Genomic DNA, 17,849 nt, shown 5'->3' with positions numbered 1-17,849 from the left:
TGAAGAATCCGAAGATGCCAAAATTATTAATGAAGCTCCAGTGGGTGATTTGCTGAGATACAGGTTCATTGTTACTCAGCTAAGTGCTTGAAAGTAACCCAGAAACGTCTGCTGTAAAAGGGGTGGGGCCAACTGATCCTAAAGTTATGCTGGAATGTCCTTTGATAGTGTTTTTCCGGTATCAAAGGGCATTGGATTGGTTGTAACCTGGAGTTTAGGGCAGTCCAATCAGATAGGAAATGAGGTGTTACTCTAAGTACACACCCTCATGTTTAACAGGGCACAAGGTAGTACTGTAACCTGTGAGCACTTCAGATTCAACCAGCAACGACCAACTCACCTTCCCAACCTTCAGGTACGACCTTCACTGTAAGAAAGACAAAGAGTGGGAGTTAGCTTGTGTTGAGCTGATGTTCTTTCTTTTGGGTTTTAACTGTGTAGCGAAAGAGAAATGAAGTGCTAAGAAGTCAGAAATGGTGATTAGAAATGTTTGCAATTCAGTTAGTGTTTGCTAAACCAGTTGCTCTTGGTTCCCTGGGTGCTGCAGGCAGGGCCTCTAGAGAGTTGGTTTACTGATTAAGTGTTGCTTATAATCAGCCACCTGGTGCATGAAACAAAGCAGCTTTCCTTTCAGGTGAGTCGTGAGGTGCAAGTGAGCTTATTGAGAAAGCAAAAACTACGCTGTTTCGAATCGTATTCAATTTCTTGCTTAAATTCAGCCAGTGCAGCAAAATAATGTAAACTTTACATTCACTGTGGCAGGCTGAGGTATTGCTCAAGCAGAACTACTTGTGATACTGTACCGCCTGGTTTTGGTGATTCTATGAATATATAAAGCAGGGCTGAATAGGACCACTTACTAAACAAGTTACTGCACAGCAAATTGATCTTTAACTTCTATGTTTGAACTTCTATGAAAACGTAATATAGCAAAGGTGTATGTATAATTTAATAAATATCTTGAATTAAGGCCTTTATAATATCAACCACTTTTATAATTTTATACACTTCTATTAAGTCCCCTCTTAAATGTTTCTTCTCTAGTGGAAAAAATGGCCTAACCTATCTAGTCTATCCTGATAGCAATAACATGCCAGCCCTGGTATTAGCCTCGCACACCTACTCTTTCCATTGCTGCTACATCCTTCTTACAGTGTGGAGAACAAAACTAGACACAAAACTCCAAATGTGGTTCTGCATAAATTCCACATCTGACTTTCGGTTACTTCAATGTGAATGAGTTGAGCAAAGGAAACGTTTCTGCCCCAAACTTAAATTGGAAAAATATATTAAATCTAAGAACACATAGATCTCTGGAGGAGAGAATCAGACTTGTCCCTGGCACTGTTACAGTTCAAAGCTTGCCAGGACTCACAGGTGAAGAATAGTCAGTCATATTATTGAGGCAAGGTTCAGAACATATGGAACTGTACTTCAGCACGAGTTGATTTGCTATTTGCTATTTGCAAGGGCTGGAGAGAAATTGGGGAGTACAATTCATTGTTGTGCTGACAGCTACAGTATTTGCATTTACGCTACTGTGAGGAGGAGAAAGCAAACAAATACTGAATCTTTGAATGCAGAGCCTGTGAACTTTAGGAAAACGTTCATTCAAATTCATTCAAATGTTCATGTTCATTCTGTTCTTAAATAGCATTCCATGCCCTCTAGAATGACAAACACCATCCCCCACTCACCAAGGCTGCACTTTAACCTAATCTAATGCAGGAAGGCTAATACGCTGTTGATAAATTGAGTTTATTTTAAAGTTGGCCTATTTGCTGTGCAGTGAAAGGTGAAGTTCATTGACAGGAAGGGCGAATTTGAAGCTCCTAAAACTTATTGGGGCCTTTTGAAAGTCACCCTCATTATTTCATTATACTCTGCTATCACTAAATAGTTCACAAGAGATTCAGAATTTAATAACTCACATCAGCACTTGCATTTTGTTGGGTATTTTGTGACATTGAATCGCTATGCAAAACTATAGGAGGGTGTCTCAAAGTGCTTCACGGGTTAGATCTAATATTCTTCCTCTTACATGTAAGCGAGACCTGGGTTCGATTCCTGGCAGGGTGAAACCTTGGCAAGTTTCCTTACTCCACACGCCTGATAATAATCCCTCAAGAAAATAAAACAATAATAAATAGGTCCCTTCAAACCACGACTGTTTGTGGGACACTGCTGTGCGCAATTGGCTGCCGCATTTCGCCCACAAATATACAGCCAATTCACTTTACAGTATATTCTGTGAAGCGCTTTGAGACATCTAGAAGACGTGAAAAGCACTATATCAAATGCAAGGAGTATTATTATATTGTAAAGTTTGGTGACAGTCTGTTTTGCCGATGAACGCGGCAGCCATTTAGTGTACAGCAATGACTCATGAACAACCATTTGGGGGATTGTTGGCTAGGACACCGGGGGAAACTCTGTTCTCTTTTGGAATAATGCCATGAGGTCTTTAACATCCGCCTGAACAGGTAGATGGGACCTCAATTTAATGCAGGGTAGCAACAATGTAGCACACACTGACTCAGGTGAGAGGGCTACTAACTGAGCCTGGCTGACATTCTTGTTCCTTTTTTTAAAATACATTAATATTATTTACACCAGTGGAATTTAATGGTTATTCCTGCAACCAAATAACAAACAGACAGCACAGTGCATCAACCTCTGAAACATGTTATTCAGTCTTCAAAGCCAGATTAGATTCATCAACTAGATAATTGGCTATTGTGAGAACTGTTTAACATAGTATGATTTATTGAATGAATGCATAGTGCAATGGAGATCTGTATTCAAATGAATTACTAAAAATGTTCTATGGAACCTAGAACGGAAAAGGTTACTACTTTGATGGCAACTGAGAGTTGTGCTGGATGATAATAATAATAATCCTTGCATTTGATATAGCGCCTTGTCACATCTTCAAGATGTCTCAAAGTGCTTCACAGAATATATTGTAAAGTGAATTCACAACATATTTTATGGGCGAAAAGTGGCAGCCAATTGCGTATAGCAGTGTCCCCACAAACAGTCGTGGATTGAGTGACCAATTTATTAATATTATTTTTTTTGAAGGAATTATTACCCCTGGAAAAGCGATCCGCCAATCGACTAACAACTGGGTTCCTACTTACTGCTAGTTAAACAGAGGCGTGTGGAGTAAGGAAACTTGACCAACATTTCGTCCTGCTAGGAATTGGACCCAGGTCTCTCATGCTTGCAAGGCGAGTGCTCTAACCACTGAGCTACAATGGACATTTAATGATGATGGGATTGGGCTCAGCACTGTTACTCCTTGTGGTCAAGTAATCAGCTCAAACTAACCGTAAAGACCAATACACGCCAGCATTACACGAAGAACAACCACTTGGAAATGGTACTGGAGGGTAACTGGGGCGTTCAAACCATACACCCAGAAGATGGAAAGGGGAGAGTACTTGGACACTTTAATTAATTGTCCAGAATTTGTTTTTCAAAGGAAAATTGACGTTAAAATGTTTTACTGACGCATTCTATCTAACTGCAAGAATACTATCGAGAATGTCATTTGCTCGTTTGTTTCTTTTCAGAAATGAATCCATTATTCTTTGCCCTTCTACTCTTCACGTTGACTTTTGCCACCTTGAAATTTTCCATGGCTGCTAAAATGATGGTAATCCCCCCAAACATGTTTGAAAGCCATTTGTTCATATTTAAAACCCTGGCAAAGGCATTGCATGAACAGGGGCATGAGATGGTTATTGTGGTGTCAATTGGCAGAAAAATTGAGGAGTCACCATACTACAGAATTCAGCAGTACCCAGGACTATTTACCACACAAAGTGCGGATGACTTTCTTCAGGAGAAAATGAGGAATATCTTCGCGGGGAAGTTAACTTCGCTGGAACTCTTCACCATTTTGGACAGATACACTGCTAACTGTGACATCATGGTGAGAAATCAAGACTTGGCACATAGGCTGAAAGAAGAACAGTTTGATTTGTTGCTGGTTGACCCGAATGAAATGTGTGGCTTTGTCTACGCTCAAATCCTGGGTGTGAAGCACATCATGTTCTCCACTGGACTCTGGTTTCCAGCTGAGCTTGGGGCACCTTCGTCGCTCTCTTACGTTCCAGAGTTTAACTCCCTGATGACGGATCGGATGAATCTACTGGAGCGTGCTTGGAATGCTTTGATTTACACTGTCAGCAGAATAGGCACCAAATATGTTATCCTTCCCAAGTATGACGCGATTTTGAAGAAACATAGTAAAAACTCCAAATCCATGATGGAGCTAATCCAGGACACCAGCATGTTTCTTCTTGGTACTGATGTAGCTCTTGAGTTTCCGAGACCCAGTCTGCCCAACATCGCGTTTGTGGGAGGAGTCCTCACAAAAGCTGCAAATCCATTGCCGGAAGTAAGTTTTGTTTTTAATAGATGAACCTCCAAATAGCGAATAGAAAGCAAATGTAGAGTTACCAACAAATGTTGTTCAGTGCCACTTAAAACTTCATTCACTTCATGGCTACTTGTGGGCACGTTTCTGTACACAAATTAGCTGTTGCGTTTGCGTACAAACACATAGTCACTACACTCCACAGAAAATCCTGTGAAGCTCTTTGAGATGTTTTGACAATGAGATAAGGTGCTATATCAATTGCAAGGATTATTATTAAAAACATGTATTACCCAAGAGTGTCAGTAAGGAACAGAACTAAAAACTTTATAATATTAGAAAAGAGAATTGTGGTCCCTCTGGCCAATCTCAAAGAGGAAAATAATAAAAATACAAACTACACTATCCTATCGCACAAACCCCCCACTCAAAGTCTCCATCAAATAGTTCTATCTAATTCCCTTTGATTTTGCCTGCACAGTCTGCCTTCAATGTGCGGAGGCAGTCTATTGCACATAGCCACCACTTTCTGTGTAACATAATTAAATCTTGGCTGTCTGTTCACTTTTTCTTCTTCTGAGCTTGAATCTGGGGCCACTTGTTCCAGATTTTTGGACAATATTAAGCATGTTATTAGGATTCAGTTTATAGTTTTTAGTTTTGTTCCTTGTAAACGTCAATTAGATCACCTCTTTTTAAGTTGTGTACATTGTCCGCCACTGTAGTCCCTTCTCGTGGGTAGGTTGTTCTTATCTGAGGTAGGGAAGCCGAGTAAGATACACTTCTGTGTGAAGATGATTAAACAAAGCTTACACCTGAACCAAGGTTACACCATTTACTAATGATTCCAATAGCTTTACAACACTTTGTCATTTTAATGACTCATTGATTATTTATTTCACATGCTTCGTTGTGCAATAATTTAAAATGTGAGCAAATGTCTATCAACCTATCTATTAATTCCCAATCAAGGCCTTTATAATTTTGCATTTTTGCAATTTTCACGGTTACACCGAATTATATGGACTATTACAGGGTGGAAACGGGATGTACGGACCAATTAGTCAATGCTGGTGTTTATATTACACATGAGCCTTAACAGCTCCTAAACTCCTCTATTTCCTTCTCCCTGATTTATGCATCAAGTTTCCTCTTAAATACATTACTGCTTTCTTCTTCAACACCAGGTTCTGGCAGTGATTTCCACATTCTCACTTCCCTCTGTGTGAAGATGTTCCTCCTAAACTCCCTTTTTTAGCTATGCCTTAGTGACAACATTATTAGTATATAATAATAATATTACATAAACGTCTGTTTGTGGGACATTGCCATTTGCAATTAGGCTGCCGTGTTTCGCCCACAAAATATACAATCAATTCACTTCACAATATATTGTGTGAAGCACTTTGAGATATCTCGATGGCGTGAAAAGGAGCTAAATCAAATGCAAGGATTATTATTATTAGATTTCTGTAGCTGGTTCTGAGCAGCTAGTTTGCTGGTTCTACACTGTTCCTGAACAGAGAGCTTGGAGCAAATCTTTCTGACACTCACAGTTGTATAGAGATTCAAGTATTTCAGAGTGGCCCCCTTTCTATACAGCAGGTAAATTACAAATCACAGAAATATATTTCCGTGTTTTTGCTTTTAATTTGAATCAAATGATTGTTATTTATATCAGTTCAGTGACTCACTGGTGAGGTAAGTAGCGGTGGGTGGGAAGGTAACACAAATTCAAGGTACTACCCAGTTCACCTCTGCGGAGAGATGAGAAGCAATTTACAGAACTATGAAAATTTACCAGAACTCCATGCTCATTAAAGTGAAACCAAACTTAACAGTGATTCTCTACTAGTTTAATTATAAGACAACCATCCTCAATACTATAAATAGAATGTACTATATAGGGCAGGGAAGTATTGCAATTTCTTTTTAACTTTCCCTGTGATGTTAAGCCTTTTTCGCATGTGGTTAAAATGTACTGTCCTTAAAAGCATGACTCCATTTGTCTGGAAATCTTAAGAGAGCAATCTGGCAAAGATTCAATTTGTGCTTTGGTACGTGTGCAGATCTTTGTTCATGCAGAAAATGAGTAAGTAAAAGGAAGCTATTGTTTTATCTTGTCTTCCTCTCTGGACGTATACACTGTAAAATCAGTATGATCAGAAATTAAAGCCTAGTTGTTTGTTTGTGGTTGGAGGTTGCAGCCAGCTGCTTGATGTGAGACCTGTTGATATCTAGATGTCATCAAGCTGACTGTAGAGCAAGCGCAGATGCTGTAATCCTCTCGAGAGATGGTAATTGGCAAGACTTGGCTGTGCAGAATAATTCCCTTTGAAGAAGCCTCCCATGTCCTCAATGACTCTGGCTGTATATTCAGTGCAGGTTAGATTTCTGACGGACAAGTATCCTTTTTCTTAGCTTGTTTTGGCAATTTTTTGCAAAACAAAGCTGGAAAAGTATATAGTTTATTTTTAGTCAATCTCACTGGGTGGGGTATTTATCCAGTGAGCAAACCTGACTGGATACTGGCATGATAGGTAAAGGTATGAGTTTATTGTGACATTCACAGGAAAAATGTATGCCCAGGATTTGATAGAGTATTTGTACTGTAGTTCACAGTATCACTTTTTTAATAATGTAAAACATTATTAGTTGTGTCTATGGTTTGGCGTTGTGTGTATGGTCTGTTAGAGAAAAAGGCTCTATCTGAAGTTCTAGGGGGCTGTGAGCAACAGAGACCTTCAGCACATTTGAAACTAAATATATGACTGAATGGTCTCCTAGACATCCTCTGCTGACAAGTCTATGTGTATTTCACTGGCAGGCCAGCAGGAGCCTAATCCTGGTCATCTATTGAGATGAATGCATTAATTTTCCTGTTGGATGATAGATACATCGGTTGACTTGAGGAAAGGGAGGGTTCCTGTATTCAATCCCTAACCAAACTATCTTGTTACCATGCCTGCGCAGCACTTGATATACTATTTGTACTGTATCTCACAGTATCATATGGCAATTTAAAAAAATGGGCCCTTTGCATATACGTAATGTCTTGGCCTCTCCTGTGGAGTTTGCTCCTTTGCCGGTTTTGCTTACCTCCAGACATGGAAATTTTAGGTGAGGCAAGGCCACTGGTGCTTTATAGAATCAAGTAACAACATTTTGTGCATGTAAGTCTGTATGTAAGGACACCAATATTATTTGCCTGTTTGTTTTGAAGGATCTGGCTACCTGGGTGGAAAGTGCCCACAGTGGTGTGGCGGTGATATCCTTTGGTGCTGGAGTTAAACATCTTTCGGATGATTTAGCAGAAAAGCTAGCGGCAGCTTTTGCTCGCCTGCCTCAGAAAGTCCTTTGGAGGTAAGTATTCAGCCATTTTACTCAAACAAACTAAATTAAAATTCTGACTATCAAGTGTAAATGTGTCAATGTTGAAGGAAGAAATGTGTTGCCAAAGCAGCACAATGTGCACTAAGGAAGATAGCTCCATCCTGCTGTGAGGAGGACATTACCAGTGGTGTTGGGTTTTGGACATCAGTTGTCCATCCCCCCCTGTTGAACACTGGTAGACACGCAGCATGGGAACCCTTGGAAAGAAAAAAAATGATCCTAAAAAATTAATTGGACCCAGACACACACCTTGTGTTTTCCATGATGCTTTCGTTACTGTTTTACCTCCTCAAAGTTCAAAGCACTCATGTAATTTGGAGAGTAGGTGGTAATCATTAACTACATCAGTGAGAGATACTGCTTAGTTACATTCCCAATCTCAGCTGGGCCATCAGATGCCTCACCCAAAGTGAAGAGCCCAACTATATGCTACCAAATTAAGGCATCTCACACTAGGTAAATATTGTGAGAACTTTTAAAAGTAAGTACTTGTAAGTAGTTTACAAATCTACATTCAGTGCTGCCTCCCACAATTTCTTTCTATGTTCAATACATAGATTACATTGCATGTTGAACAACATCTTTTCTGTAATAGATGAAATAAGAAGAATGGCACCAAGGCTCCTGGCTGACATCAAACGTTTTCTTTTTATCCTTTCAACTCCCAGATATTTTGGAAAAAAACCAAGGTGCTTGGGAAACAACACAAAACTGATGGAGTGGATACCACAGAATGATTTATTAGGTATGTACCAACAACTTTGTAACCTTGATCCTGGATACATTCTTTCCTTTGGTAAATAATTATCAGCCAAATAAATGATCATACAGCGAGGAGATAAGACACACCACCTAAAATGCAGCATTATTTTGACAAAATTTAGGCTGAATTGCAAACAGCAGGGAATGATACCAAGTGAATTACAATACTGTTAAACTAAGGTATTTGGGTATTATTGTTAACAGTTATAAGTAATCTGTCAGATCAGTAATCTGACATGTTTTCACCTCCTGATTTCTACTTATGTCTTAATCATTACCTTCCCTCACTATGGCCACTGTATATGTAGCTCTGTGAACCAGTGACTGAAAGGTATCAATTTAAACTAATTAGCAAAGGGGGAGATGAGGAGGATTGTTGTTACACAAAACATTGTTTGGCTGTGGAATGCATTGCTAGGTGTGGTGATTGAGGTAGAATTAGTTTTCAAGAAGAAACTTAATAGATATCTACAAGAGAGTAATTTATATGGAAATGGGGAAAAGACAGACAAATAGGACTGATTACATTGTTCTTTCAATGAACCAACAAAGACATGATGGGTTGAATGGCCTTCTTCCCTGCTGTAAATTTCTATGGTTCTGGGTATTCTATCTGGGTACGCGGATGACACCCAACTCTACCTCTCTGCCTCCACCCTTGACTCCAGGACCACTGCTGTGCTGACAGAATGTCTGTCAGATATCAAGTCCTGGATGAGAGCTAACTTTCTTCAGTTGAACGTCAACAAGACCGAGGCTCTCCTGATTTGCTCCTGTCAGCGCCTCCTCACCTCAGGTGCTGATAGCATCACCATCCATGGTTGCACACTCCACCTTACTAAGCCAGTCCGGAACCTTGGAGTCTTGTTTGACTTTCAACTATCCTTTCTACCCCACATCTGCACCGTGACCTGCTCCGCCTTTCCCCACCTCCGCAACGTTGCCCGTCTCCGACACTGTCTCACACCTCAGGCCGCCAAAACCCTCATATATGCTTTCATTACATCGAGGCTCGACTATGCAAACTTATTGCTTGTTAGCTTCCCCAACTCCTCTCTCCACAGGCTGCAGATCATTCAGAACTCTGCAGCTTGTGTCCCCTCCTGCACTAGGATCCGCGACCCTATCACCCCCATCCTTATCCAACTCCACTGGCTTTCCATCACACAGAGAATACAGTTCAAGATCCTGGTCCTCACCTTCAAAGCCCTCCATGATCTTGCTCCCCCCTACATCTCCGACCTCCTAAATCCCTACCATCCTGTTCGCTCCCTCCGTTCAGCGGGCTCCGGCCTGCTTCACATCCCCCGCCTTGTTCGCCCCATTATTGGCGAGCGGGCCTTCCGCCACTCTGTACCCACCCTCTGGAACTCCATCCCGCAGTCCCTCCATCTCATCCCCTTCCTTGCCACCTTCAAGACCCACCTCTTCAACCATGCTTTCGATCTCCCTGTATGCCCGCCTGACCTCCACCCTGACCGCCCCAGCTCTGGTCCATAACTCTGTCTGTCCAGCGCCTTGGGACATCCTCCCGATGTGAAAGACGCTATACAAATGTAATTTTGTTGTTGTTGATGTACTAGACAGTCAATTTGTGCATGTGAGAGAGAGGAAGATTTTGATGAGTCAAATAGTTTTTTGTTTAATACTTTGTTACTAATAATCATTTGAGCCAATAGATTATATACATACTGTGTATATATCTGTGTATGTGTATATATCTATATACCAGTTTATTATATATACCTTATTAATAAGGTATGTGTGTATGTGTGTGTTTGTATATATATATATTTATGATATATACCTTATAACCTTCCCGATCAGATTATTTCAAATGGATTATTCAATCAGTGGATAGAATGAAATTACAATATATTTAGCGATTGTACTCTGTGTATTTTCAGTTTTTAATTTGTATTATCAGTTTAGCTCCCTCTATCTCAAGCAGGTTTATATTATTATTATGATTTTAGAATATGCTCTGGAGGGAAACTTTTGTTTTATTGCATTTAATTTTAAACCCGATGATTTATGCACTGTGGAATGCACTGCTTAGAGGACTTCATTTATTAGAGGATATAATCTATCATTTATTAGAGGATATAATCTATCAATCCTAAAATATGTTGTACATTAAATTTCCTTATTACGCATTGTAAAGGAAAAACATTTCAGGCACCAATTGGCTGATAATGCAGAGCTGAGCTTCCTCTCTGAAAACATTCCCTTTATTTAAGATGCAAACAGTGCAGAGTCTCTGGGCAATTAACAGTGCCTGTGAAAATGAATATTGCTATTAACGGCTGCGCAATGTTATAACTGATGTGCTTTACATATGGTAACAATTTGTTAAATGGGCAGGCTGTCCCAATTAACACAGGCTGTCCCGATTAGTGCTCATTAAATAAAATGAACAATTGTGTGTGGCCCACCTGCTGATTTGAGGCTGATGTGTGCACTTGTGTAAACTTGATCATTCAGCTCAATGTGTTGAATTGTTTTAGGTCACCCAAATGTAAAGGCATTTTTCAGCCATGGTGGGCTGAATGGCATCTTTGAATCCATTTATCACGGTGTCCCAGTGGTAGGCATTCCATTCTTTGGTGACCACTATGACATTATGACCAGAGTCCATGCGAAAGGAATGGGGATTTTTCTGTCTTGGAACAGCATGACAGAAGAGGATATTTACCAAGCCATGGTCAGAGTGACCACACATTCAAGGTAGGGCATGGACATTCGGCTTTCTATACGTTTGTACCACTGCGCTCAGTTTCATGGAACACAAATTCTTTATTTGCTTCTGTCCCTTAATCAGGGCTATAAGTCTGTAATTTGTGGACATGTTTTATAGTAACCAAAACACTTTAATTTTGGAGAAAGATACTTAATGATCCAGTNGGGGGGTGACAGCACCTTCACTGAGGTTCTGTGCAAACAGACAAATGTACCTATAATATGAAGAGATAGACAATATATAAATAAAAATAAGCATTGCATTTGATATAGCACCTTATCATGTCATTGAGACGTCTCAAAGTGCTTCACAGAATATATTGTAAAGTGAATTGAATGTATATTTTTGTGGGTCGAACATGGCAGCCAATTGTGCACAGCAGTGTCCCACAAATAGTCGTGGATTGAGTGACTAAATAATAATTATTATTTTTGATAGGATTATTATATAGCAACATGAGGGGTAGGGATGTTAATATTGATCTCTGGAGATTCACTAGATTAGTTTGGATGGTCCTTCAGCCCATTTGTTCTTTCCAGAATGCCCCACCTTACCATCTTCTTAGCACAGTATTAAACAATTTTTTTTAATGAATTCAGCTCCCTGGCTACAACCACCCTTCCTGGTGGCCTGCTCCAGTCATTAATTATCTTCTGGGTAAAGAAGTACTGTACTTCCTGGTGTCTGCCCTTTAGAATTCTAAACCTATGTCCTCTTCTCTTTCTTGGTACATCTGAAAATATTATTCCTTTTGTTCCTACATAATGAGTAGGAGTTGAGGTTCGTCAGCCATTAACAATTAAACACACTTGTACTATAAGATGCAAATACTCTTCTACGATATACGTGAAACGTTAAAGGAAGGAATAAAATAAGAATTATAACCATGTAGTCTGTATTTGTCACCAGGTACAAGAAACAGGCTTTGCATTTATCCAAACTGCACCGGGACCAACCGCTTCACCCTGTGAACCGCACCATTTACTGGATAGAGTATGTGCTCCGACACCACGGAGCGAATCATCTACGTCCTGCTCTGTATGACATTTCCTTCTATCAGTATTATCTGCTCGATGTGCTTGCTCTGGTCACACTTGGGGTAGCTTTAACTTGTTACTGTTCTTTAAAACTGGTAAGAAAGTTAAAGAGAAACATTTTACCACGTAAGGCTAAAAGCAGTCACAGTCGGAATGGTTTCAAAAATGGGAAGTTAGTATCAACCAACAAAAAACAGAAATAATGTATGGAATTGCACACAAACTGGTATTCAAATTAGTATTTTACAAGTACTGTAAAGAAAGAAACACTCTTAATGTTCATCTTGAACATTCACTGAGGTTCCAATATCCCACATATTCTTCTTTCTAGTTAGTTGTTGACTATTGCGTCCACCCAGCCCATTGTTAGTTACATCTCCATGTGTTTTTGTGAACTGTAAAAGTGAGAAACACAATATTATAGGAAAAACATACTTGGATTCCACATGTATTTATAAGGCAACTGAGAAACTCTAGACATTTTTGTTCTTCCCCCATTTATATATAGTCTTAAAATGAATAATGTGCTGCTACAGAAATTTGATACTCATTTTGCAAGGTAAACTCATTCAGCCTCTATGTAAATCAGCACTGATCAGCACATGGTAGTAATATATTTTGAATCGCTTTTGCTGTTATTACAACTATTGACATGATTATTGATCTCAGATTCATTGGAGCACCAGTGCTACAGCTGAAACAGCCATGTTAGCAAAGTTTAAAAAAAAATGTAAACCTGTTTCTATTACTTGAAATGCCTGGTTAAAGATTTGGTAGCCTTTGTCTAAAAGTATCTAATGTGAGTTTTTGAGCCTGATTGTTGGATCACTGATGTGAATGAATGTATGTAAATATTTTTATATAAAATTTGCCTTTAGTTTCCATTGTGTCTCTGATCCAATTACTGGTTCTAAAGCTGAGAAATATCTATTCACCTGACATGTAGGTGTAATTTTTCTCTTTGAGCGAGAGGAAATTGTACTTTTATGTGAGAGTTAAACAATGTATTGTTTAACTTGGAATTTAAGTGCCAAAATTGCAAGAATGACACCAACTACAGTATTTGGATGTGGATAAGTTGAACATGAATTATGGTTGCGTGGAATGCTAAGAATCAGCTCACACCTGAATAGAAGACTTGGGCAATGTAGTGAAATCCATTGTCACTAAACCATCATAACTCAGCAGCAATAGACTAGGCAGGAAGAGAAATGACTGAAACTGGGGAGGTGAAACTAATTGTTCTCTGTCAATGGGAAAAGTAAAGTAGGGCAGAAGTGTAGAGTTAGCCGAATGCAGCTGTATAGTATTAAAGAGCACTGCAGTTTTCCTCAGAGCTCTCTGTATCTATGAATTCTCATTGTGTATGTTGCAGAAAACAGTAATCAGAATGCAAAATACCCACAAGTTGTTTTTCAAAGATTGCCTTTATTTGCAGAAAAATACTCATACTGTAGTTACATGACAAGCATTTCCCAATTCACCCTTTAACACCCGTCTTCTTCTCTGTGACGTTTCTTGCAGCCAACTGTGGGCCAAAACCAAAATAAATGAAAATGTGTACATGCACGTTCCCAAAACGGTAACAATGCTGAATTATTTACTTGTCTATAGTGGAAATTTCAAATAACAATTTAAAATTCTAAATACAGCATTTGCTGCAGTAAAATAATCTAAAAGGTCCCCATTCAGCTGTTTAGTCTGCCCAGATCTTATCAGCAATAAATTACAATAGAACTCGTTAAGTCCATTTACCCACAATGAAACCATCAACCTCCACTGATCATCCTTAATAACTAACAGAGCACTTAAATGTATAAATATAATTTTAATGGGCAGTCTTGACTTTGGGAAATTTTTGACCATGTTTTCAAGCAACGCTTTTGACATTAAAACTTACTTTGACTGATGGAATTGTCATTAAATATATCCTTTTATCAGTTTCTTGTTGTATTTCCGTGGCACCCCTATATTGCATAACATCCTCTTTTAGAAAGTGCCCAGGTATACTCTGTATATCCAAACAAGCTCCAACAAACTCCACACACTTCTGTAGAATTCAAACATATCGCAAACTTCCATCAATCTAGTCAGTCAAAGAAAATTCAGTTGCTCAAGGCAAACCGTGCTCTTCCTGCTACGTGACTAATGGGATATGAAATTCACTATTGTCGAATATTAGAGGTCTTTTGGGTGGATCTGGATCCTTGTCAGCTTTGTGAAGTAGTTTGAAAAGGCCTGTTCCAATGTTCATAGGTATCCCCATGATGATGCACTCTGACACACCTTTAGAGACAAAGAGATGAATCTGTTACATAAAAAATATCCCTATAGGATTGAAATACTTCACAGCTTGGCTCACAAATATCACACCAGTTCCAATGGAAATTCATAGAACAAAGTTAGGATAAGTTTCAAGAATAGTACAATTGCACTCTATTTACCAACAATGAACCAATCAACCTCCACTGATAATCCTAGGAGAGCTAAAGTACACGCTGACATGGAGCCCTTGCAAAGGTTACGCAACAATTTTACAGCAACCAACATCTATCAACCAAGTATATACTCTGTTATCAGCATGAGGAGCAATTGCATTATGCACCCAATAAACTATCTGCTGATCTGATCAGACTTACCACAGACCGAGTCCTTTTGTCCAAAGTATGCTGCATCAAAGAGATGATCTGCAGTTTTCTCGAATGAGGCCAACATGAGAACACTTTCTTTCATTTTCGCCAAACCAAATCGGGTTATTCCCAACACTTCACCCTGCGGAGAAAAAGATCATACAATGAGAAGATTCCCCCCCTCATACTTGACAGAGAATGTTAAATATTAAGAACCTTAAATGGTGCATTCTTGAAAGGCTAAACAACATGCTTTTGGATGTTTTTTGGAGGTAGGATAATATCTCAAAGCATTTTAGCCACATGAATGAGGAAGTTAAGCATCTGCTTGAAACTGCTTTCAATGCTGTTATGAGCAATATGATTTGTGGGAAGTGGAGGGTGGTGGATAAAACAAGAATAGGCCACATGACTTTAGATGAATTTTATGCACTACATACTGATTGTATTCACCCTCCAAATGTGTGGCAACCTGCTCATGGGTTTAATCTGCGCAACATTTATTTGTAACAGATAGCTCGGACTGCTAAAGTACACACTGAGATGGATCCCTCTCAAAGGTTATGCAACAATTTTACAGATCTGAGAGCAGGCAGCTTACATCTATCAACCAAGGCAGGGATTCAAATCCATCACCTGGTTCATGGTCACTGCAAGGGTTTTACAGCCACTTTTTAACAAATCATTTGAGGTGAATGTTCACTGTTATGGACAATTGGTTTGTTATAACTGATTCTAACCTTGTAGGTCATCAGGTCTGATAAAAGCATAACATGTCTTCGGTCAATGCTCATGCCGTGGTTAACCATTGTGTACTGGATCTCATTGATGATGGTAGATCGAGCAGCTTCAATCCCCAATGTCTTTTCTACCTGTGGATAATTTCACAAACAAGTCATTAACACTAACTCATACTGATCAGGAGTTGATGTTTTATTCGGCCAACAAAAGGAAGTGTATGTCAATAAGACAGCGATATTTCAAAATGGAAAAAAAACAGGTACAAGAAAAAACATCTTATTCTATAAACTATTCACAACAAGAGCAGCTAACAATATCATCAAGCTGTAGGTTCCCACCCCTCATAGCATTAATGTTGAAAACTATTTAAAATTGCACATTAATGATGAAATCATTATATTTCATTCGTGAGAAAGTGGGGCAAGGTTTAATACATTATTATCTTAGCAAACTCTCTGCTGTTCAGTTGATACAATTGGAAGGCTATTTTGTTTCAATGCTGTAAAACATGTTTCACATCACATTCTCAGATCATTTTGATGCATCTTTCCTTAAGATTAAGGGAAAGTCCTCATAGGAACAAACATTTTTCTTGGTAACTTTTTCTTGATGCCCTGAGTTATTTCATGGAACAACGGGATATAAGTGTATTCCTGCAGTTCCTAGTTTATCGAACAATTTAGACACTGATTTGAGACCAGGTCCTTTCCCACTGGAAAGTAAATGGTGCTCAAGGAATGTTATCACTCAATCATCTTGTGGTAGTGAATTAAAGCAGCATTACCACAAGCTTCTATGAAGGGCATCATCTGCCTTCTCCTTAGGTATGTATGTGGAGTCCTGTAGCTCAGTGGTTAGAGCACTCGCTTTGCAAGTGAGAGACCTGAGTTCAATTCCAGGCAGAGGGCGAAACCTTGGGCAAGTTTCCTTACTGCACACAGAGCCTAATAATAATCTCTCCAAAACCAAAAACAAGAATTGGTCATTTTCAATCTACGACTGTTTGTGGGACATTGCTGTGCGCAATTGGCTGCTGCGTTCGCTCACAAATATACAGTCAATTCACTTTACAGTGTATTCTGTGAAGCGCTTTGGGACGTCCTCCTGACGTGAAAAGCGCTATATCAAATGCAAGGATTATTATTATTATTATATCAAATGCAAGGATTATTATTATTATGTGAGGGTAGAGGAAAAGAGTGGAGGAAAAAAGGAAGAAAAAGAGGACATATTTACAACATTTTAGACAGACAAGGGAAAAGCTGTTACCTCGTAAGTATTGTTTGAGGTTGTGCGTATTCCCTTCACGCCATGAGTTGCCATAACAGCACGCAAATTGTCACCTTCCACCAACAACTTGTATTTCTGCTTTCCACCTTGAGTGTCAATATGAATAACTGCTCTCGACACTTCTGGGATTCCTTGAACAACAATCTGAAAGATTTGACTCCGTTATACATATCGAAGCTAGGCTGACAGTGAAAAATATTTAGAGACAGACTGGGGGAGGGGGAAAGAGACCTGGAGAAGCTAGCCTATGTACAAACAGTCATTGTACATTATAAATCTCTTTCATTACTAAATTACAAAGAATAATCTGAGCTTGATCCAGAATATGTGAATTTCCTCTCTACTCCCGTAACCCTCATTGTATTTTATTTGCACAGTGTCATCCTGACAATTCAGTATTAAAGCTGCTCAAATATCAGAAGTTTTATTACTTTAATACTAAATTTAACTATGTCCTATGTAACTAAAACAACTTCAAGACAATTTTAAATGCATATTAATTAATTTGTCTCCAATCATTGATTCTCTTCCTTAACCATTCTATTTGTATCATTGTAACTTTGCTTTGATTTAAATTCTAATCAACTTTATTCTATCTTTACCTCACAGTCTATTTTGGAGATGGAATTCTCATTGGGCAAATTGGCTTCTGTATATGCTGAAAACCAGTTGCAAAGGGTAGTTTCTAAGCTGATCAAGACCCAGAAATCTAAAGATCAAAGAGATTGCTTAAATCATAATCACAAACATCTCTTTAATATGATTTGATACACCAAGTAGGAAGTTTGGTTATCTGTGGTTCTGGAGCTCTAATTGTACACATAAAAGACATATGGAAAGATGAAAAAAGACCCTCTCTCCCAATAGTT

General features: G+C 39.0%; 2 protein-coding genes across 3 annotated transcripts in view; one reads left to right on the top strand and one right to left on the bottom strand.

The window, feature by feature from the left end:
* Positions 1-295: 295 nt before the first annotated feature.
* LOC103181594 (2-hydroxyacylsphingosine 1-beta-galactosyltransferase) lies at positions 296-13,899 on the top strand. Its single transcript, XM_007898204.2, has 6 exons — positions 296-355; positions 3,579-4,408; positions 7,611-7,750; positions 8,449-8,525; positions 11,050-11,269; positions 12,192-13,899. The coding sequence occupies exons 2-6, from the start codon at positions 3,581-3,583 to the stop codon at positions 12,520-12,522; spliced, it is 1,596 nt and encodes a 531-aa protein (XP_007896395.1). The 5' UTR covers positions 296-355; positions 3,579-3,580; the 3' UTR covers positions 12,523-13,899.
* Positions 13,728-17,849, bottom strand: part of polr3a (polymerase (RNA) III (DNA directed) polypeptide A) — a 26,410-nt gene continuing 22,288 nt past the window's right edge. For both annotated transcript variants that reach the window (XM_042336627.1, XM_042336628.1), the window contains 4 exons: positions 16,960-17,124; positions 15,690-15,821; positions 14,959-15,091; positions 13,728-14,605 (listed from right to left, as the gene is read on the bottom strand). In XM_042336627.1, coding sequence (XP_042192561.1) covers positions 14,457-14,605; positions 14,959-15,091; positions 15,690-15,821; positions 16,960-17,124 — 579 coding nt within the window. In that variant the 3' untranslated portion in view covers positions 13,728-14,456. The remainder of the gene's footprint in view (positions 14,606-14,958; positions 15,092-15,689; positions 15,822-16,959; positions 17,125-17,849) is intronic.

The sequence above is a fragment of the Callorhinchus milii genome, unplaced genomic scaffold (genome assembly GCF_018977255.1).
Source record: "Callorhinchus milii isolate IMCB2004 unplaced genomic scaffold, IMCB_Cmil_1.0 Scaffold7, whole genome shotgun sequence".
NCBI classification, from domain to species: domain Eukaryota; kingdom Metazoa; phylum Chordata; class Chondrichthyes; order Chimaeriformes; family Callorhinchidae; genus Callorhinchus; species Callorhinchus milii.
This window is presented reverse-complemented; position numbering and strand designations above follow the sequence as displayed.